The sequence below is a fragment of the Molossus molossus genome, unplaced genomic scaffold, assembly GCF_014108415.1.
Source record: "Molossus molossus isolate mMolMol1 unplaced genomic scaffold, mMolMol1.p scaffold_m16_p_6, whole genome shotgun sequence".
Lineage (NCBI taxonomy): Eukaryota > Metazoa > Chordata > Mammalia > Chiroptera > Molossidae > Molossus > Molossus molossus.
Genome location: NW_023425399.1, coordinates 41,330,412 through 41,354,279, shown reverse-complemented (window position 1 = coordinate 41,354,279; position 23,868 = coordinate 41,330,412). Strand labels below are relative to the sequence as shown.

The 23,868-nt window shown below is 38.4% G+C and overlaps 1 protein-coding gene across 2 annotated transcripts in view; it reads right to left on the bottom strand.

The window, feature by feature from the left end:
• Positions 1-5: 5 nt before the first annotated feature.
• DSTN (destrin, actin depolymerizing factor) overlaps positions 6-23,868 on the bottom strand; it is a 58,572-nt gene continuing 34,709 nt past the window's right edge. The window contains exons 1-4 of one of the 2 annotated variants that reach the window (XM_036245597.1): positions 14,464-14,576; positions 6,896-7,203; positions 3,321-3,397; positions 6-1,226 (exon numbers count right to left, since the gene is read on the bottom strand). In XM_036245597.1, the coding sequence (XP_036101490.1) occupies positions 1,117-1,226; positions 3,321-3,397; positions 6,896-7,203; positions 14,464-14,496 (528 nt within the window). In that variant the 5' untranslated portion in view covers positions 14,497-14,576 and the 3' untranslated portion in view covers positions 6-1,116. Of the gene's footprint in view, positions 1,227-3,320; positions 3,398-6,895; positions 7,204-14,463; positions 14,577-23,868 lie in introns of those variants that run through there. The other variant, XM_036245598.1, reaches the window with a different exon arrangement.

The window sequence follows — 23,868 nt, the reverse complement described above, 5'->3', positions numbered from 1 at the left end:
AGAGATTTAAGTTAAAAATGCTTCCTTTATTACATAAAGCCAATACAACTACTTCTAAGTTCAACTGTTTGTGCATCTCTATATTGTTCAAAGCATTATGCCTGTGATGTTAAAGACAATCACTTCCAAGTGTCATCCGGTAGCAGTTTTCTGTGGATGTCATCATTTGTCATACCTGCTCCCCATTCCATGTACAGTTGACAAACTGCTCTAGAAAATTAAGTTCTTCCAGGCCCCAGAGTAAACATATACCTAGTGTTCTTCCACACCTTACTGTGCCAGAAACAACAAAATTCTTGTCCCAGCTTATCAATAAACTGTTTTCATCTTCATTAACAAAGTATATTACAATGGAGCCCCAATTTGCATTATAATTGGTTGTTACAAGATATTGCACATTCTCCTGAGGACACATGATTCTCAAGATGCAAGCAAGGTCATTCTCAGAACAGTCTCCCATCTAGTAAGTGGAGAGCTCACCACAGGTACAAGGAGTTGTTTCCTGTACTCCATCCAGCTAAGTGCTTGAAATAGTGCTCTGCAAGATCAGCGCTGATTATAAGCATACACAATTCTGAGACAGTGTTCATTACACATCTGGTAGAATTAAAATACTGCCTGACTTAATCTTACTGTAGTTAGTATATTAGTGTTATTACATGTTGTGAGAATTATTTTCCATTATTCAGTTTAGCTCAAGTGAGAATAAAAACTTTGGGCAAAAATTATAATCAGATTATGACCAATTCTCTAAGCTAAAGAAACAAAGTAATTGCTGAGGTTAATTAACAAAGATGCAATAATTCTCTTCATATGACCTTATAGTGTTTTGTGAACTGCATTATTAAAAATCATGAGCTTAGCAAAAATCTTTACAAGCCAACTCATTAAAACAGGCATTTGGCCAATAAGAATTTAATTTCACACCAATAAAACTTGAGATTTTAAATTTATTTAGGGCTGTTTGCACATTTATAGAATATTTAGTTTACTCTAACAGATGACACGATAGCTCCCCCTCAGTGAGATCCTGGCCTAAATATATTTGCTTTACTTAAATAGCAGGAGGATAACATTAAACATGGAAGCTTTTGACTTGTGGCACTGAACGATGGTCTACACAGGGCATCCTTCAAAAGCTACAATTAAGGATCCACCTAGCTTTTCAGCAATACAAGCCCGATTGAGGTCTTCTGGCCCATTTGCTTGACATTCGTGTTTTATGCCTAGGAAGGAAAAAGTAACAATTCTATTTAGAATTATGGCAGTAATTTACTTATTTCTCTAAATAAGATCAAGCTGTTTTAAAAGACTAGTTCTAATATGTCTAGAAAAGCTGTGGTATACACAAACAAAATACTACACAGTAATGAGAATAAATAATCTGTAACTACATGCATAAAAATGAATGACTAACAAACATAATGTTGACTGAAGCATACAATCTGGATGATTCCATTTGTGTAACACAAAATCAGCCAAAGCTATTTTATGGTGTTAGAAGCCAACGTATTGGTTACCCTTAGGAGAAGGAGTAAAGAAGCGGTGTAAGTGGAAGGGGTCTGAGTAAGACTTCTGGGGTACTGGTCATTGAATCAAGAAACAACCATTATGTCAGTTTGTGAAAATTCATTGAGTTCTACAATAATTTATGACATCTGCTTTTTTATAGACATGATGCACTTCAATAAAAAATTAAAAAGCAAGTCTAGCAATATTTTTTGTTTTTTTAAAATAAATATATATATGAATTTGACATTTTGATTGCAGTTGATTTAGTCAACTGTGTTGAAGAGTAAGAATATTTACAAATGGCATTCTTTTGTTCTACAAAACAGCTCTTTAGTGGTATTACACTTTTATGAAATCTAGCACAAAAACTGTAAAATGTGTTACTAATTGCTTTCTCAGAAAAATTACATCACCACACGCAGAATGAACTCAATTAAGGAATTATATATAGCAGCTTCTCTGTAAATAACTTTCTTTTAAATACTTGCATTGTTTCTGATTTTCCATAATTTTAAGACAATTTCATAAGCTGATGAAAACCTAACAGGCCAGCTAGCTTTTGGACCACTTAGGACTGACTGGAGAAAGCCAGTAATGGTTTCACTAGAAAAGAGGCAGCAAGGTGGCCATCTTTAATATTACCAGATCAAGTGTATGTAGCAAAATTCCCTTTATTGAAAGGCAATGCAGAGTAAGGATGATGAGGAATCCACACCCTGAATCCTTTTCAGTTACATTGTGGAAGTGCTGACGCTATGCAGTCCCATTAAAACATCAGTTAACCAACCAGTGAACACACTTCTGGGGAATGGCCCAACATCAGCTCAAAGGCATGGAGAACCTGCAAGGCCTGAACTATGCAGCAGCAGGTTCCAGGAAAGAAAGTGAGAGTTTGTTTTCCTAGGTAAAACAAGCCAGGGAAAACCTTTTCAACTACAAGAATGTAAAAATCAGTCACAGTCAAACAAAACAAAAACCACACTAGGCCAAGTCCTTGTGACCTTGGCTCACCCAGCTGTTTGGAGCTGGCCATGGCAGGAAGGAGGTAGGGCAACCTCTGAGACTGAGCTCACACAATCAAGACAATCTCATTCCACAGCTGAGAGAATCAAGGCCCAAGGAGATTAAGCAGTTTTGGTCAAGGTCACACAGTAGTTAGATGACAAGCTTAGCCTTCAGTGCAGGCCTTTGGGCATTTGCCCCATGCTCTTTCCAGCGTACCAACATTTCCTCCTGGCTGGAGACAGTAAGTATGGTCAGGCCATCTCATCAGGATCCCAATCACCCAGTGGACAAGTCAAACATAATTGGCCAGCTCAAGGAGGGAACTTTCCTTTGGATACAGATGAGTCAATTACCTAAAATCATACCATTCCAAAGTAAAGCTAGAGATAAAAGTATCCTTTCTCATTTATAAGCATTTCCTTTTTCAACTTTATGTCAACTACAAAGGCAAGAGCAAATGTATCATTTAGTATGACCAATGTGAACCAATCAGTCTCCATCTGTTTTGTGAGAAACTTGGCAGCATCTCAAACAAATTTAAAAGCAGCCTGAATAAGTGATCCACAATGTAGAGAGAAGAAGGTTATTAAATAGAGGCCATGCAGACCCAAAGTGACCAGCACAAGGTGGAGGACACACTGAAAACCAGGTTCAACCTTCTGGGTTTTTTCTCAAAACAGTGTTTCCTTTCCTTGTGGCCAAGGCTCTCCAAAAAAAAATAAGGTGCTTCCTAGAAAAGATGCAGCCCTCATTCCAAGGGCTCACCACATCTCTAAATATTTGAAAGTAAGTCTAGACCTTACCTTGAAATTTCTTTTTAATTGCATCCTTGGAGCTCGCATAGATCATTTTACTTTTCAGAGGTGCTAGCTCTGGTGCCCTGGATAAAGAGATGCCAAAAATGAAAAATCTGGTTTAGAGAACATACTATTTATGTATTGTTAAACATCTCCATCACTAATTGGGGATTGGTGGGGGGGTTCCTCAGAATATCCTAGGAGAGTCTAACTATACAATTTTTCTATGTCTCTACCTCCTTAGAGAGAATTGTTACGGTAGGCATACACAGAAAGGCTCAGGCTGACCAAGTGGGAAAAAAGTAGAGAAGCACTGATTAAAAATCAGATTAATAGGGCCAGACCAAAAGAACCAACACTGACTGGATACTTCACTGTACTGCCCAATTCATTTTCTTAAAAATAAACATTAAAAAAATTTTATCAGTAAAGGCTTGAGTTTAGACTAATAACAACCATCTTTATATAAGGTTTTTAACCCCTTCTGGTTAGAAAAAGTTTCAAAATACAGAGAATAATCTGTACATCATGTATCTGCCACCCTGAATTAAGAAATGTTAGCAATTTTAGCATTTTTGCTTCAGATTGTTTTCTTAAAAAGAATATAAGTAAAAGTTCCCTTCTTACCCCTTCTTTTATGTCTATTCCAATAGCAAATTCTGACCACATGAGTCCTTGTGTTTTCCATCTTAGTCTAACATAGTAAAACATGTCAGAAGGATTTCATTTTTAAAACTTAATGGCAATTCCGGCAATAGCTATGTCGTAATTGTCAATATTACTACTATCTTGTATTTACAAAATTTTTTTGTGCTGGCCCCATCTTGAATGAACACTGGTAGCAAAGCATATGTTTCACCACTTTCTTCACCAGCAATATTGAAAAATAACAGAAATAGCCCTGGCCGGTTTGGCTCAGCGGTTAGAGCGTCGGCCTGCGGTCCTGAGAGACCCGGGTTCGGTTCCCGCTAAGGGCACGTACCTCGGTTGCAGTTTGTCCCCGGCCCTGGTCGGTTGTGCGGGTGGCAGCCACTCGATGTGTCCCTTTCACATCGATGTTTCTCTCTCTCTCTCTGTTCCTCTCTCCCCCCCCCCCAATCTACCTGAACAAAAAATGGAAAAATGTCCTCGGATGAGGATGAAAAAAATAAAAAAATAAAAATAACAGAAATATTAACAATTGACAGAAAAATCCCATCCTATTCAAATTGCTATCTGTGAATGCATCATTTTCTACGACACCACCCAACCTCAGGCCTACCTCCACTCCACACTACCAAGATACCAAAGGGTAAATGGAATGTAATTAAATATTTTTAGCACTTAACAATTCCATTTCACGGTCATTTCCAGGATACTCCACAGCCATTAATTAGCACCATGGGCTGGCATGGACCTCACCTAGTTTACTCCTCCCACAGCGGGCAGAGTCTAGTCTCCAGAACCAAGGAAAAGGGCAGTCTCTAAGTCTCTCTGAAGCTTATTCTTTCCAACTATAAGGTCAAAGGAGGAAGGCAAAGCATAACAATAACCTCGTCTGGCAAGTGTTTGAACTGCAAAGTTAAGTGGGTACTTTTTTTTTTTCCCTTCTTTTTTTTTTTTTATCCTCACCCAAAGACAGTTTTCCATTTTTCATTTTTCTGTTCAGATAGAGTGGGAGGGAAAGAGAGGAAGAGAGAGAGAAACATCGATGTGAAAGGAACACATCGAGTGGCTGCCACCCACACAACCCAATCAGGGCCGGGGACAAACTGCAACCAAGGTACATGCCCTTAGAGGGAACCGAACCCGGGTCTCTCAGGACCGCAGGCCGACGCTCTAACCGATGAGCCAAACCAGCCAGGGCACTTTGCTTATGCAAAATAGTCAGGGATAGGAAAAAGGATTTGCTGCTCTGATTTTAGTCTGACCAGATTTTTAAAACACAGCTGTTCCTGGGACCCTTTAAACAGAGCCTGTTATGGTACACTCCTAATGGTTTTACCTTTTCTTTAAGAAAAGCAACAGTACAAAATAAAACACCGTACTAACACGGAATTTCCTTTTCTTCTTTCTACTTTGATTTTCCAAATGGTTTTTCATATGGAGGATCATTTTCATAGTAAAAAAAAAAATATATATATATATATATACACACACACACACACACACACCAGGGGGAAATACTGCAAACAAAGGAAATAATGGGTGGGGTAAAATTAGGTGTATGGTAGTTTGTATGGAAAATAATACAATAAATAATACTACTACAAGAATAAACTGTTTTTTGTGTACTCCCAACTGTAAACCTACTCCCCCCAATTCTCCAATTTACAAGCTAAAATCTTATCAAATGTTTCTTATTATAAATTTAAAAAAATTTTTTAGGCCAAAATCTTTAGTTAGCTACCATATCCACCACTCAGCTGTAAATCCCAGAAGAGCAGGGACTTTACCCATTTTACTCATAGCTGTTTTCCCAGGCCACAATACCTGACATGTAACAGAAATTAAGTTTAATAGCTGCACCTTCAATCAAATCAGGAATGTGCTCCTAATGTCTCATTAAGTATTGTATGTATGTATGTAGCTACCAGGCTTGCAAAATAGTAAACTGCCTTAATACATGCACCCAGACCTCATATTTATATCCTCATAGCATCTTGGTTTAGACAAGTCTTAACAGGCTTGCTGAAATGAAACTGGAGTGTGATCTAGAGTTGCATGCCTTTAAACCGGAGTTTTCTGTACTTCGTAGCCCCACATCCCAAACTATTGGTGGCACACAGCTAAGAGCTAAGCACCCCCTTGCCTTGCCCTGGTTCAGGCCAAAGTATTAAGAGAACCCTCACTCCTCATAAATCAGAGGCTGTTACCACTCTTCCTTCCCCTTAGAAGCTAAAAATGGTCTCACTATGTAAAAAAATCAAGAAATGTATAATACAATTAAATGAGGGACATAGGTGTGACTTTCAACTCACAATGTAAAATCACTTTATAATACCTTTTCACTATTTAGAATAGAACTTTCTATAATGATGGAAAATGTTCTATACCTGTGCTACCCAATAAAGTGGCCACTAGTTACATGTGGCTATTGAGTATCTGAAATGTGGCAATTCAAGTAAGAAAATAAATGTTAAGTTGTATTTAATTATTTTCTATCTAAACAGCCACAGTGGCTAGTGGCTACCCTTATGGACAGTGTGAACACTGAGCAAATCACAGTTGCAGGCAATGATAATACCAACTTCAAAAGGAGCAAACCACAGAGGCACACGAAAAGTTTAAGTGTTTAAAAAACTGGGAGGCTGATTTCTAGCATTTAGTTTTGGTCCCACAAATGTCAATCCAGCTAAGACCTTTTTTTCTTAATTAAAATTTTTTACTGTTGACACTATTGCAGATGTCCCCTACTTTTCCCCCTTTGCCCACCTCCACCCAGCCCTTATGAAACCTTGCAAATAAAAATTAAATGGCAATGACTGCAGACAGCTTGACTAAAATTACTTTGGCCCCAGGAACTAGTTCTCCAAATGCTAAACTAACAATGAAATTAACTCTGGGTTTTACAGAGGCTCAATATTACTATCACTGCTCACCATAGAAAAAACATCAGCTCCTCTTTTCTGGATTCCTTGGTTTCAAAGCTTGCATCATACAAAGCATAGCGGCAATCTTTCTCCGGAAGCATTCCCACAAAATGCTTGAAAGGATCGGTTATGGTTACACCAACATCTCCAACCAAGATCTCTTTGCCTTCTTCTACAATGATACACTTTTTGTCTGCACTGAGACAAAAAATGACAGCCTTCTTTCTTTTCTTGATTTCTTCTGGTGTAGAACACTTCCTAACTTTCATGTCATAAAAAATGCGACATACTTCATCAGCAACTTGCACTCCTGAGGCCTATAATGAGAAAAAGAAATCAAAAAGAGGCTTATAATTTTTATTGTGCCAAATATAAAACACTATATAACTTTTTATTTTTAGACATACACTTAAAATTTTTAAGGTATACTTATCCAATAGGGAAATTGGAATACCTGAGCTGCAATCACAATTTTCAGTAACTGAACATTTACAAGATTACATATACAAGCCATTCATCATTATTATGTGGGAGTAATGGAAGAGTCATCTATGCAGCCCCTCATACCCTAAAACCTGAAAAAAGGTAATTCTGAGGTGCTGGATTATTTTCTTCTTATAAAGGCTGATCAGAGCACTGACTGGGGGTAGTCATCTCCCCAGTTTGGTTAATAATATTACCCCAAATCCTTTTTATAATGCATAATAGATGGTCAGAGTGGTTGGGCTGAAAAAAAAAAAAAAATTCCTATGGCATAGCTTTGGCTAATAAAAAAAAAATTAAAACATCTTTGTTCTACTCACATTTCAAAAGTATGTGATTAATATTCAGTAACATAATAGCCACCTGCCTTTAAAATTTCACTTAAAAAATCTCCAAGTTTTAAATTAAGGGTAGAATAAATAAAGTTAAGAGATTAGATCTTAATTGTTCTCATCACAAAAAGAAATGATAATTATGTGATGATAGAGGTGTTGTTAGCTAATGCTACGATAGTAATCATATTGCAATATATAAATGTATCAACACCTTGTATACCTTAAACTTACACAATGTTATATGTCAATTATATCATAATTTTAAAAAAGAATAAGAAAATGTTTACTGCTATGACAAAGAGGACAGCTTAATTTGGGATTAGACTAACCAGAAAAATAAACTTTTTACCATGTTATATTTGCTATTCTGAGATGCGGAAGCAATTACACATGATCTTTTCTTTTTTTTTTTTTTATCCTCACCCGAGGATATCTTTCCATTTTTTGTACAGACAGAGTGGGAGGGAGAGAGAGGAAGGGAGAGAGAGAGAGAAACATCGATGTGAAAGGGACACATCGAGTGGCTGCCACCCGCACGACCAACCAGGGCTGGGGACAAACTGCAACCGAAGTACATGCCCTTAGCGGGAACCGAACCCGGGTCTCTCCGGACCGCAGGCCGACGCTCTAACCGCTGAGCCAAACTGGCCAGGGCTGATCTTTTCTTTTTTAAGTTACACAAGATCTTGATAGCAAAAGCTCTAAAACTAGTTTTTAATCTTTTCATCATCTTTAAGGAATGTGCTTTTTACATTAACTTTACTATAGTCATAATTTTTTAAAAGTTTTAATTGATTTTTTTAGAGAGAGGGAAAGGGAGAAATAGAAACATTGATCGGCTGCCTCCCGGATAAAGCTGGAAACCCAGGCAAGTGCCCTTACTGGGAATCCAACAGAGACCTCTCAGTCCATAGGACGGTGCTCAGCCCACTAAGCCACACCCACCGAGCTATCCATAATTTTTGTATATTTCATTAACTACTTTGATTTGCATGTTAGCTTTTCTAAGGCAAGAATTTAAAGTTAATATACTAAACAATGCAAAAACATATTTTTTAAAAAGATTAAGCTTATCTATTTTTTTTCTTTATTGATATTACAGAGAGAGAGGAAGGGAGAAGAAGAGATAGAAACATCTATGACAGAGAACATCAACTGGCTGCCTCCTGCATGCCCCCGACTGGGGATAAGGCCCCATAACCTGGGCATGTGCCCTGACTGGGAATCAAACCGGCGACCTCATGGTGCATGGGTTGATGCTCAACCACTGAGCCACACCAGCCGGGCAACAATGCAAAAATATTAACGGTAACCCAAAATTAATGTCAAGTAATTTGATTAAGAAATAAAAATACATGTGAAATGAAAAGATAACCCATACACTGGTTTGCAAATCATGCATCCAATAAGGAACTTGTATCCAGAATAAAGAACACTTATAACTCAACAATAAAAAAAGACAACCCAATTTAAGAGATATGAATAGACATTTCTTCAAAGACAATTTTACAATGGTCAATAATCACCCCAGGAAAATGCTCATGACATTAGTCACTAGGGCAGTGTATAGCAAAACCACAATGAGCTACTACTTCACACCCACTAGGATGGCTATAACAAAAAAGACAACAGTAACAAATGTTGATGAAATTAATGAAAAACTGGAACCCTTAGACACTGATGACAACTGCTGAGCGGTGCTACTGCTTCAGGAAACAGCCTGGCAGTTCCTCAAAAAATTAAACATGCAGTTAACACCTAGCAATGCCACTATCCTAGGTATATGCAAAAGAGAAATGAAAATATATGTTCATACAAAAACTTATACATGAATGTTCATAGCAGCATAATTCCTAATAGCCCAAAATTAGAAAGAACTAATGAATAATAACAAATGTGATATATTCATACAATGTAATATTATTCAGTCATAAAAAATAAGGTATTGATACATGCTACATGATGAAAGAACCCTGAAAAACATTATGCTAAGTGAAATAAGCCAGACATAAAAGGCCACATTGCATGATTCTATTTCCACAAAATGTTCAAAATAGGCAAATCCATAAACAGGAAGGAGATTAGTGGTTTCCAGGAGCTAAGAGGAGAGAGGAGTGGGGACTGCTAATTGATAAGGCATTTCTTTTTGGAGCGATAAAATGTTCTGGAACTTGATAGCAATGGTGGATGCACAACTCTAAATATACTGAAAAAACCAGTGAACTGTGCTTTATAGTGTGTCAATTATATCGCATAAAGCTGTTAGTTAGAAATGTATGAAGAATTCTGGGGTTAAAATACACTAAGATCCCAGCATTTACTTAACATTAGGGTACTTGGGTCATCTAATCATATTAATTAAAAGAGCTGTAATACACTTCAATCCCATCCAATGTAATCACAATCTACCTCAATTCTATGTAATCTAATCCACATTTTGTTTATAAATGAACATTTCACTCTCTAAAATAACAAAGTGGTAAATACAGAAAATTAAGACTAGAAAATTGCTTTAAAAACTACACAATCTTATCACTTTCCCACTTTTAAAAAGCACTTTTCTTAAACCTTTCCTGCTTAGGAGTAGTATTGTTCTGATCTTTATCATCTGTGTTCACCAAATTAAGAATCTGTTTTGCTTTTTTAAAGAGAGATGAATAAAATGTTTAAAGCCACAAAGTGAATAACTAAAAGCAGATCCAAATTCTAACTCCAAAGTCTGTGAATGTTGATTTGTTAATCATACTTGCCCAACCTATCTTTAAAAGCATGAAGGCAGTATTTAAAGCCTTAGAGCCAACCAGTCAATATCTGAATTTATCTGTCAAGATCTAAGTGAAGTACCTCAAACACTTTACATTATGACTTGGAAATTAAATTAGTAATTTACCAGTAACTGAAAACAGAAAGAAAAATGTGTATCCTGCAATTAAAATACAACTAATCTCAGCCAAATCAAGCTGTAATTTACAGGCACCTTAAAACCTCAGTAAGGAGGAGTTAGGGCTTTTTCTATCAAAAATGAGGTCTGTGGAAGTCTGATGAGAAGACACTTCTGTCTGAAGAAATCAATACTGAAGACTGTGAAGGAGAAACTGGTAACAACACTGGAAACAGGAAGACCCCTTTTGAGACAGGTACAAATATCCAGAGGAGAAAGCTCTAACTATAGCAGTGGGGCTGAAAACAAAACAAATCCAAGGACATTTCAAAGTAGAACCAATATAGCTGAGTGAAACCATAAAAAAGTAGCATCAAAGATGACCCAGGATTCTCTAGACTGGTGAGTAGAAAGATTGTGGTGTATAAACAGAAGGGGAAGATGAGTACAATTTGACATGTCAATTATGAAGAATGTGCAAGACATCTAGGTGTAGATTTCAATGGGAAATATGAGCATGGATCTAATATTTTGAACTACAGTCAATACCATGGAGGCACCAACATGAAGTAGCAAAAAAGAAACAAGATCAAGGGGACTAAGAAGAAATGACAGGAAAGCTAAGAAGAAAGAGTAAGAAGGGAGAAAATAGCATCCTAGAAGCCAAGGGAGAATGTTTTGAGGAAGGAGATCTGAAAACAGACAACTGGGCTTGGCAATCTGGCCTCTGAGCATTTCAGGAGACTGAAAAAATGGGGAAGAAATCCAGGGTAAGGGGCTGAGGATCCAAACGGAATCGAGGCATGAAAACACAGGAGAGTTGATGGTGAAGGGAAAAAAGACGGCTGAGTGCTAAGTTGTCTTTTTACTGGGAAAATTCTGACCATACTAAAAGTTTAAGAGCTCTTGAGGGAACAAGAGAAAGGAAGCCAAAACACTAAAGAGACAAAAACCAAAAACCTAATACTGAGTACTTATGATTGTCAGACACTTCTAAATAACAAAAATTCTATGAGAAAGCTACTATTATTTGCTTCTTACAGATTTTAAAATTGAGGTATAGAAAGATTAAATACAATAACGTGGCCAGAGTCACACAGAAATTGGTAGTGGAACTGAAATTTGAACTCATGCAATTTGGCTCCAGAGAATACTCATAAACATTCATAACTAAGGGGCAGAACTCTAAAGAGACCGAGGAGATGCAGAGCACAGGAGAACACTGGTCTTAGTTCCCTCTAAAATAGGAAGAGGGGGGTTAACAGTTGGAGAACAGAAGATGCACCACTAAAAATTGTGCCTGACAGGCTCTATTTTCTCTGTGGAGTACAAGCCAGTACGAGTAGTGCAGCAGTTTGAGAGCATACTAGATAAAGATTTAGAATAGCTGTTATGAGGAGTTCCAAAGGGATTCACCCAAGGAAAAGCAAAAGGGCTGTGAGGACATCAAAAGTTTCGGCTGTGGTCAGAGAGGGTGATGGTAGTGCAATGTGGCAGAAAGGAGATACTGAAAGCAGGATGACAGTGCAGGTGGGAAGAAAAGGACTATGTATTATCTCTACATTTTATCCAAGCTTGAGGTTTCAACCATCTAATCCCAATGCACACATTGTTCAGACTTCTGCTTTTCTGTTTGCAGCCTTTATACCCAATTTCCTACCTAACACCTCCAGCTGGATGTCTCAAAGAGATCTGACCCTTAGCATGTCCAAAGTCCCCTTCTAGTCAGTCTTCCTTTCTCAGGAAGGTATTTTCATATATTTTTCCAAGACATCACCATCCTATTTACATAAGCCCCAAACCTGAGACACCCTCAACAATTCCTTCTCCCTCACCTCACTTAGCTCTTTGGATTCTCATACAGTTTTCCAAGGCATTCATCTCTCTCCCTCTCTGTTGCCATTCTTCCAGCCCAAACCACCACTGCCTGTTATCTGAACTGCTAAAATAGCTTCCTAAGTGGTTGCAGGGGAGAGGAATGAGAACAGGATGTGTACCACACTGCTTCCTCTTCCTGGACACACAGGAAGACTACATTCCCCAGCCTTCCTTGAAAGTTCACCAGGGGCCACATGACTGAGTCTGCTCAGCAACAAGTAGACACAGTGATATAAATCACTTCCAGGCCTGGCTTTTTAAAAGTGATCTAGCTCCATCTTTCCAACAAGACAACTGCAGAAGATATACTTCAAGATAGAACAGGGCTGCCCAACTCTGCTGGACTCCACATGATAGAGATAAATCTTGTTACCACTGTCGTTTAAATACAACAGACTGCTTTTTTATCCATTTGTCTACTGATGGACACTTGGGCTGTTTCTAGATCTTAGCTATTGTAAATAGTGCTGCTATGAAAATGGGGGTACATATATTCTTTCTGAGGTGTGTTTCGGGCTTCTTAGGGTATATTCCTAGAAGTGGGATCACTGGGTCAAATGGAAGTTCAATTTTTAATTTTTTGAGGTAACACCATAGTGTTTTCCATAGTGGCTGCAGCAGTCTGCATTCCCACCAGCAGTGTACTAGAGTCCTCTTTTCTCCATATCCTCGCCAACACTTGTTTGATGATTGGTTGATGGCAGCCATTCTGACAGGTATGAGGTGATACCTCATTGTTGTTTTAATTTGCATCTCTCTGATGATTAGTGATGTTGAGCATTTCTTCATATGTCTCTTGGCCATTTGTATGTTCTGTTTAGAGAGGTGTCTATTTAGTTCCTCTGCCCATTTTTTAATTGGATTTTTTGTATTCCTTTTGTGGAGCTGTATGAGCACTCTATATATTTTGGAAATTAACTCCCTATCTGATATATCATTGGCAATTATGCTCTCCCATAGAGTGGGTTGCCTTTCCATTTTGGTGGTTGTTTCTTTTGCTGTGCAGAAGCTTTGAGTTTGATGTAATGCCATGTGTTCATTTTCTCCTTCATTTCTGTTTCCTTAGGTGATGTATCAGTGAAATTTCTGCTGCATATGATGTCTAAAATTTTGTTGCCTAGATTTTCTTCTAGGATTTTTATGGATTCACGGGTCATGTTTAAGTCTTTTATCCATTTGAGTTTATTCTTGTGTATGGTGTAAGTTGATGGTCCAATTTCATTTTTTTGCATGTAGCTGTCCAATTTTCCCAACACCATTTATTAAAGAGGCTGTCTTTATTCCACTGTATGCTCTTGCCATCTTTGTCAAATATTAATTGAGCATATTGTCTTGGGTCCGTTTCTGGGTTCTCTATGCTGTTCCACTGATCTGTGCCTGTTCTTGTGCCACTACCAGACTGTTTTGATTACAGTGGCTTTGTAGTATAACCTGAAATCTGGCAATGTGATCCCTCCAACTTTGTTCTTTTTCAAGATTGCTCTGGCTTTTCAGGGTCTTTTTTGGTTCCATATGAACTTCTGAAGTATTTGTCCATCAGCAGACGAATGGATAAAAAAGCTGTTGTACATATACACAATGGAGGACTATGCAGCTGTAAGAAAGAAAGATCTCTTATCCTTTGAGACGACATGGAGAAACCTGGAAAGTGTCATCCTAAGTGAAACAAGCCAACAGAGAAAGACAAGTATCATATGATCTCACTTATTTGTAAAATATAATGAACATAACAGTCTGAGGAATGGGGTAGTCCCAGAAACGTGGAAGTGCGGTACAGACTGACAATCTTCAGAAGAGGGGGTGGTGGGGAGAGATAAACCACAGAACTTATATGCATGTGCGCATGAACAATGGACATGGACAACAAAGCTGGGGACAGGGTAGGGAGGGAGGGGAGGGAGGAATCAGTGAAGGGAAAAGGAAAAACATCTGTAGCAAAAATAAATAAATTAATTAAAAATAAAATAAATGAATGAATATATACAACAGATTGCCCATACCCATTGCTGAGCCCCTTCCACTCTCCAATTCATTCTCTACACTGCATCCAGGGATCTGGACATAAATCCTATCTCCATGTTTAAAACACTTCGATGGCTTTCCATTGATCTGAGGTAAAAGAGTAATAATTGTTTAGTATGCATAATCTGACCCTACTCACCTCTCCAACCTTATCTTATACCACACATGCTCTGCAACCTAAATAACTGAACCTTCTTTTAGTCCTATCGGCCACACTCCTTCTCACCTCAGGGCCTTTGGTCATACTATACACTCTGCTATACACGTTTCAGATCTCAGATTAATTCTTACTTTGTAAATACGTTTTCTGGGTCAAAACCACTATTTCATGTTTCCATGAAATCACTGATCTCTATCCCACAGCACCCTAACCCTAGTTTCAGTGTTCTCTAAGATTATGTAATGCTTGTCTCCCCAAATAGGCTGTTAAAGTTCCTTAAGATAGACTGTGTCTACTTTTTTCACTATTGTGTTCCACTGCGGAAATCAAAGATGAATCAGACTCCCAATGTAGTTTATATGACTAATGGAGAATGGAGAAGATAAAGACAGCATATGCAAATCCTCAGTACTTGATAAAACTACTACTCCTTGATAAACTCCAAAGGAAGGGAGTTGAAAGGTAAAAGATTAAGTTAGGACACAAGTAGTGGGGGATGGGTATTCACATATAAACTGATTGAAAGGATGAAAAGAGTTCCTGACAAGGGAACCTGACATATACAATACGAGAGGAGGATAAGGGAGGAGGAAACTGAGAAGTGGACTGGGTTCAGGAGGAAGAGACCACAGGTGACAGGTTCAAGAGTCTTGGTCAATGTTGTTCAGTAGTTAGAGTATCATCCGGCAGACCGAAGGGTCCCACGTTGGATTCTCAGTCAAGGGCACGTACTTGGGTTGCAGGTTCGATCCCTGGCCCCAGTTGGGGCAGGTTCAGGAGGCAACCAATTGATGTCTCTCTCTCACATCGATCTTTCTCTCACCGCCCCCCCAACTCTAAAAATCAATGGAAAAAATATCCTTGGGTTAGGAGTAACAAAAAAAAAATTTTTTTTTTAAAGAGAAAAGAAAGATGGCCCTGGCTGGTTTTGCTCAGCAGTTACAGCATTGGCCTGCGGACAGGAGAATTGTGGGTTCGGTTCCCGATAAGGGCGTGTGCCTCGGTTGCAGTTTGTCTCCAGCCCCGGTTGGGGTCATGTGGGTGGCAACTACTTGATGTGTCTCTCTCACATGGATGTTTCTCTCTCTCTCTCTTCCTCCCTCTCTCCCTCCCACTCTATCTGAAGATAATGCAAAAATGTCCTCAGGTGAGGATTAAAAAAAGAAAGAAAAGATGACCAGCTAAAAAGGCTAATTCAGTAAGCAAAGCAAGAGTTGATCAAAGCCTTCACAAGGGTAGAGGGAGCAATACAAGGAAGAGGGCTGGGTGCCAATAGTGTGTAAATACAAACATTTGTGCTTCACAACCCTGGCTGGGAGAGGGATGGTGGAAAGGAAGGAATCAGAATAAAGTAGTTAGTTTGGTGATCAAGAGGCTCATTAATGCCCAGGACAGTGTGGCTCGGTTGCAGCACTGTTCTATATACCGAAGAGTCACAGGTTCAATTCCAGGTGGGCACTTACCTTGGTTTCAATTTTAGTTCACCAGCTGGGGCGTGATGGGTTGTGTACAAAAGGCAACCAATTGATGTTTTTCTCTCTCTCCCCTCCTGTCTCTAAAATCAATGAACATGTCCTTTAGGTGAGGATTAAAAAAAAAAAAAAAGTATGATTAATATTGCCAAATGCTCATTTTCTCTCATCTTCCCATGGTGGTGGCTTTAGAATTGTTGATGTTAGAGAAGTATGGTTCTCTATGAAAAATCACCCTGGCCAGTGTGGCTCAGTTGGTTGGGTGTTGCCCTGGTTCCTGTAAGGGTCTTACAGGAGGCAGTCGATGTTTCTCTCTCCTTCCCTCTCCCTTCCTCTCTCTCTAAAAATCAATAAAAATATTTTTAAAAAATAAGATATAAATCCACTATGTAAAGTATATATTAGATTCAACTGTAATAAACAAATATACTTAAATTTGGTATGCCTTGATTTACTTAGTATATCCTTGAAATAGCACTGATATGGAAGATTAAACAACTGGTCCCTAGATTCTTGACAATGATTTTTATAAAGTAAAACTAAAATCACGAGGACAGATTAAGAAAGCAGGGAATACCGCTCCTGCAGCCTGGCCTAATACTGTTGCAGGGCTCCTCCCCCTCTGCCCTCTAAACTAGCAACAGCATTGCTCCTTTCAATAAGTTGGCAGTTCTTTTACTTTTGATTATAGGGGGTGAGCTGGAAAGATGGGATAAAGATAAGTGGGATAGAAAGAAGATAAAATAGTCCTTAAGTATATATAGGTTATAAATATCTTGGAGGTCAAAAGATGATTACTTGAAATCAAAGCACCAGAATTATGAAAACAACCAATCCATCGATGCTTCTCCACTAACTAGCTCTATCACCTTGGGCACATCATTTAACATCTTCAAAATTAGTTCCTTCAACTAATTTACTTAGGGTAGAGCACTAGACCAATTATCAAATTTTAAAATGCACAGGAATCTGATTCAAGATATCTAGGATAGAGTCTGAGATTTTGCATTTTCAATAAACTCCAGGTCAGAGCATTGTCCCGATACACCAAGGTTAAGAGTTTGATCCCCAGTCAGGGCACATATAAGAGTCAAACAGTGAGTGCATAAATGAGTGGAACAGCAAACTGGTGTTCCTCCCTCGCTCTCTCCTTTTCTCTCTCTCTCTCTCTCTCAAATCAATAAATAAAAATTTAAAAAAAAATTTCTGTGAGAGAATTTGGGTGAATTTTTTATCACAAAGAAACATTATAGTGAATCTTAAAAACAGCTGTGATATACAGAACCATTTGTGGTTTTTTACTTTACACTGTGCTTTTACCTAATAGAAAATGTCCTCCTCATCAGTCTCATTTTTCAGTATTTCTCTGAAATGTTAGATGACTAAGATATTAACTACTCAGCTGTCGAGAAAGCTAAAGTTAATTTTAAAAAGCAAAAGCAAATTCAGTTTTGATTTAAAATTATTTTAGTTATTTATATTCAATTACAAAGTTTTAACAATAAAGACCATTAAAGGATACTCTGAACACAGCACCAAAATTTGCTGCACAGCTAGAAAGGAAAATCTTGAGAGTAAAAATAGATTGCTATTGCAACAAGAGCTTTGTGATTACCTTAAAAAGATATGTTATCCACAACTTCAGTTTCACTGTGTTCTGTACCAGTGACCACTGGAGAATAACAGTTGCTCTTAGAACTCCACCCCCCATGTCAAAATAGTTGTTGTTAAATAATTACTGAACTGTATTTTATCCCACTTGACTACCAGTTTTAACTTGTTCATGAAACATAAAGGGTCTCAAACCTGTCTGAGTCTCTTCTGGCAGAACTTTTGTAAAACACGGATTCAAAGATTAAGTGAATACATCTGAGGCACTGCCTTAATACTAAAGAGTCTCTCAGTATATTCTTCTTTAAATAAAGTCACTACTCAAACAGAAGGGGAAGTAAATGCTACAGAGAATTTGTAACACTAGGTATTTTATAGTTGCGAATGAGAGAACACACTTAAAACATCAATTCTCTCAATTCTAGCACAAGGGTAGTGATCTCTGAAAGGAGCCTTATGTTTTTCTGATTCCATGTTTGTAAATGAAACCAGCCCAAACCTTAAATGTAGTAACTTACAGCCGCCCATTCTAAACTAAAATATCAGAAACAGTGGTTTATTTCTATACTACGAACTCAAGTAGGATACCTGACTTGGGCTCCATAATTAATGCCAACTACACTTTACCCAACCCTCACTGGAAAAAATAGGAATAAAAACTATTTTTCTAAACAATTTTTCTAAGCTAAGAGAGTATGAAATATTTGACAATAAGATATTGCAAAGCAGAAAAATACACTTTCAAATTTACAAAACCTGGCAGAAAACAGTTCCTTTCTCAATCTACTGACTGTAAAAATCCAGCATAACTTCTAATTTAAAAACGGGTTCATGCCCTGGCCGGTCTGGCTCAGTGGTTAGTGTGTCAGCCTGCAGTCCAGAGAGACCCGGGTTTGGTTCCTGCTAAGGGCACGTACCTCGGTTGTAGTTTGTCCCCATCCCTGTTTGGGTTGTGCGGGTGACAACCACTCCATATGTCCCTTTCACATCGATGTTTCTCTCTCTCTCTCTCCCCCTCCCACTCTATCTGAACAAAAAATGGAAAAATGTCCTTGGGCGAGGATTAAAAAAAAATGGGGTTCACGATTCTCCTTTATTTACACCATGCCTTGCACAAGGACCACAAAAAAACAACAGAAAACTGAACTGACTGTCTACAAAATATCTGAACTTTTGGCTGATACCTCTGAGCAATAATGTTGAGACCACAACCAAGAAAAACAAGTGACAGTGCTTAAGAAATCAGTAACATTTCTACATATAAGTGTTCAGGGCCCTACAGAGCCTGTTAAAATGGGAGACTGAATATGTACATCTAAATTTATCTCCCTGCCAAAACTCCACTGAGAGTACAAAAGGAGATTTCAAAAAAGAGAAGACAACTTCTGGTCAAGATGGTCGTGTAGGTAAACGCGGTATCGCGTCCTCCCACAACCACATCAAAGTTACAAGTAAACTACAGAACAACCATCACTCAAAACCGCCTGAAATCAAGCTGAATGGAAGTCCTACAACCACAGAATTAAAGAAACAGCAGCTGCAATGAGACTGGTAGAAGGGGTGGAGGCAGACGGGCTAGTCCCACACCCACATGTGGGAAGGCCCTCCCTGAGGACTGAGGGGTCCCTGTCCCACACCAGGCACCCTGCTTAGGGTTCCAGTGCCAGGAAGAGAAGTCCCCATAACTTCTGGCTGGAAAAACCAATGGGAACTGGGGCTCAGGAAGGCTGAGGTGGCTGAAGCCCCAGGCAGCTCCTTAAAGGGCCCGCACACGGACTTACTCGGACACGCTCCCTCTAAGCTTGGAGAGGAGGCAGCTCTAGGGCGCTAGAGACATACGGGTAAGAACTGAGCTGTTTGGCACTGGAGCAAGGGCTGGAGAGGGGGCTTTCTCCGGGACAGAGGTGCTGTCAGAGGCCTTTGTTCCTTTGGTGAGTGGCCATATCTGGGACTCTAGCAACCTGGCTCACACTGGTTGCCCCGCCCTGGTGATTCCCTGAGGCCCCACCCCACCCAACTTTCAAGCCCACCCAAGCTATTGCCAGTTGGTTAACTATAGGATTGGCCTGTCTTGGATCCTGCTTCAGGTTTTTCCTAAATTCTTTCAAACGAGCAGCATCTGGTCTCAGCTAGCCCCATCGTTAAGTAATACACAGAAACAAACACAGGAAGGCAGCCAAAATGAGGAAACAAAGAAACAGGTCCCAAATGAAAGAACAGAACAAAACCCCAGGAAAATAACTAAGCGAAATGGAGATAAGCAACCTAACAGATGCTGAGTTCAAAATACTGCTTATAAGGATGCTCAATAAACTTAGTGAGAACCTCAATGAACTTAGTGAGGGCCTCAAGAGCATAAAAAAGGACCAGTCAGAAATGAAGGAGGCACTAACTGAAATAAGGAATAATTTACACAGATTCGATAGTAGAGTAGGTAAAGCCAAGAAGTAAACCATTGATTTGGAATATAAGGAAGCAAAAAACACCCAATCAGAACAGCAAAAAGAAAAAATAATCAAAAACAATGAGGATAGTGTAAGGAGCCTCTGGGACAACTTCAAGCGTGCCAACATTTGCATCTTGGGGGTGCCAGAAGGAGAAGAGAGAGAACAAGAAATCGAAAACTTATTTGAAACAATAATGGCAGAAAACTTCCCTAACTTGGTGAAGAAAACAGACATACAAGTCCAGGAAGCACAGAGAGTCCCAAACAAGATGAACCCCAAGAGGCCCACACCAAGACACATCATCATCAAAATGCAAAAGTTTCAAGACAAAGAGAGAATCTTAAAAGCAGCAAGAGATAACAGTTAGTTACCTACAAGGGAGTTCCCATTAGACTGTTGGCTGATTACTCAAAAGAAACTTTGCAGGCCAGAAGGGAGTGGCAAGAAATATTCAGAGTGATGAAAAGCAACAACCTACAACCAAGATTACTCTATCCTGCAAAGCTGTCATTTAGAATCGATGGCCATATAAAGAGTTTCCCAGACAAGGAAAAACTAAAGGAGTTCATCACCACCAAGCCACTATTATATGAAATATTGAAGGGTCTTCTTGAAGAAAAAGATAAAAAATATGAACAAACAAAATGGCAACGAATACATAGTTATCGACAATTGAATCTACAAACAAAATGAACAAGCAGAACAGAAACATTCTCATAGATATAGAGGGCATTTTGTTGGTTGCCAGATGGGAGGGGGGGGTGGAGGAATGGGTAAAAAAGGTGAAGGGATTAAGAAGTACAAATGGGTTGCTAGACTGACAAACCTCAAAGGGAAGGGGAGTTGGGGGCTGGGAAGAAATAAACCAAAGAACTTATATACATATATTCATAACCAATGGACACAGACAACAGTGTGGGAAAAGGCAGGAGTGGGGAGGGAGTGGGAAGGAGGCAGTCAATGGGGGAAAAATGAAGAACATCTATAATACATTCAACAATAAAGATAAATAAAGAGAGAGAAGAAGAAGAACATAAACCCATAAGAACGAGAACAGAAGAAAAATTGAAGTTCAAATAAGGATGAACGAGTGAAATTAGATTGAGAAGCACTTAGCCCCAGACTCCCTCCTGATCTCCACCCTACCACCACCCCCTATATTCCTGGAATTCCTGAGTTTATTCTCTGGAGAGGGTACGAAGTAGGTCTTCCTGGCTTAGTTGTCATACTGAAAATAGGAGAAATGAATGCTAAGACACTCTCTCCGCCACCACCATTACCTTGAAGACTGGCTGTCCAACAGAACTTTCTGTGATGATGCAAATGTTTTATATCTGCACTGTCCCATATGGAACACAGTAACACACGTGGCTATTTGAGCACATGAAATGTGGTTAATACAATTGAGGAATTAAAATTTTAATTTTATCATATTTTAAATAATTTAACATAAAAATTAACTCTCAGTACAAAAAAAGCATTTATTTTATTTTAAGACAGGAAGGAAGAGATAGAAACCTTGATATGAGAAAAAAACATCAATTGGCTGCCTCCTGCAAGTCCTCTACTGGGGATCCAGTGGACAACCTGGGCATGTGCCCTGAACGGGAATTGAACCAGGACCTCTCAGTCTATGGGATGACACTCAATCCACTGAGCCACACTGGCTGGGCTAAAATAGTATGTTTTGAGTAAACAAATTTATAAAATATATTACATAGTTTACTGCATTGAAAAAACAGTATATTATTAAAATTTATGGATGACTTGTTTGTGTCATCAGGAACCTCAATTATTATACTATGCAATGACAGAATATTGCCTCCAAGGGTAAGAATCTCAATTCTAGTTTACTATAAAAATTATGGTTGACTATTTTGGGGGGCAAGTAAGCAATGTTGGGGAGACATTCAGACAGACTTTTTGTCTGTATGGAAATCTTCTGAGTGTTAATTTGAAAAAGTCAAAACAACCAAAATCAAGAATACTTCATAAAACTTCAGACAAGAAGGTTTGACTTTAAGCAAAGATTTTAATTATTTTTATTTATTATATTTTTAAAATTTTTTTTTTTTTTTAAAGATTTTTCATTGGTTTTTAGAGAGAAAGAGAAAAACATCCATCAGCTGCCTCCTGCACACCACCTACCCAGGATCGAGCCAGCAACTCAGGCATGTGCCCTGACCAGGAAATGAACTGGCTACCTTCGGTGCACAGGATGATGCCCAACCGACTGAGCCATACCAGCCAGAGCTTTTATTTTTCAATTACAGTTGACATTCAATATTGTTTTGTATTAGTTTCAGGAGTACAGCATAATGGTTAGATAATCATATACTTTACAAAGTGATCCCTCCAACATTTCCAGTACCCACCTAGCACCATACATAGTTATTACAATATTATTGACTATATTCCTAATGCTGTATTATATATCCCTGTGACTAATTTGTACCAATCTGTACTTCTTAATCACTTTACCTTTTTCATCCCCCACTCGAACCCCCTTCCCCTCTGGCAACCATCAGTCTCTGCAATTATGAGTCTATTTCTATTTTGTTTGTTCACTTATTTTGTTCTTTAAAATCCACATACAGTGAAATCTTATAGAGACACTTATCCAAAGAGGACATACAGATGGCCAATACACATATGAAAAGAGGTTCAACATCACTAATCTTCAGAGAAATGCAAATTAAAATCACAATGAGGTATCACCTCACACCTGTAAGAATGGCCACCATCAATACATCAACAAACAAGTGTTGTGGAGGATGTGGAGGAAAGGAAACCATTCAGCACTATTGCTGGGAATGCAGATTGGTACAGTATGGAGGATCCTAAAAAAATTTTAAATGTAACTGCCTTATGACCCAGAGATTCCACTTCTGGGTATATATCTGAAGAAACCCAAAACACTAATGCGAAAGGATATATACACCCCATGTTCATGGTAGCGTTATTTACAATAACCAAGATACAGAAGTAATCCAAGTGGCCCATCAATAGACAAGTGGATAAAACAGTTGTTGTATGTATATACAATGGAATATACTCGACCATAAAAAAAGAATGAACAAAGCAATCAGAGAAAGACAAATATCACATGATCTTATTTATTTGTGGAATATAGTGAACAAAATAGACCCAGAGACACAGAAGTAGGGTACAGACTGACAAACCTCAGAAGGGAGGGTAAGGGGGGAGATAAACCACAAAATTTATATGCATGTACATAGACAAAAATGCTGGGGATGCGGCGGCGGGGGGTGTATTGGGAGGAGGGTGTCAATGGCGGAAAAAAGGAGAAACATCTGTAACAAAAATAAATTTTAAAAAATAAAGAATGAAATATTACTATTTTCAACAGCATGGATGGACCTAGAGGGTATCATGCTAAATGAAATAAGTTAGACAGAAAAAGATTTTAATTCTTACAAATGGTATAACAAAAAGTTCTTTTATTCCTTGTGAGGAAAAAAACCTAGATACTGAAGAACTGAAATAATTAATTTAAATACAAGGTGTATTTAATAGCAATAAAGAGAATTTCATTTTATGTAGTATTACACATAGGGCTATTCCAGATGGATTTTATAACTAATTAGGTTATGTTTTTAAAATAAATTGATAAAGTCAGATATTTAATTTTTTAAATTTGCTGTGTTCTTATAAACAGTATTTGGAACATTT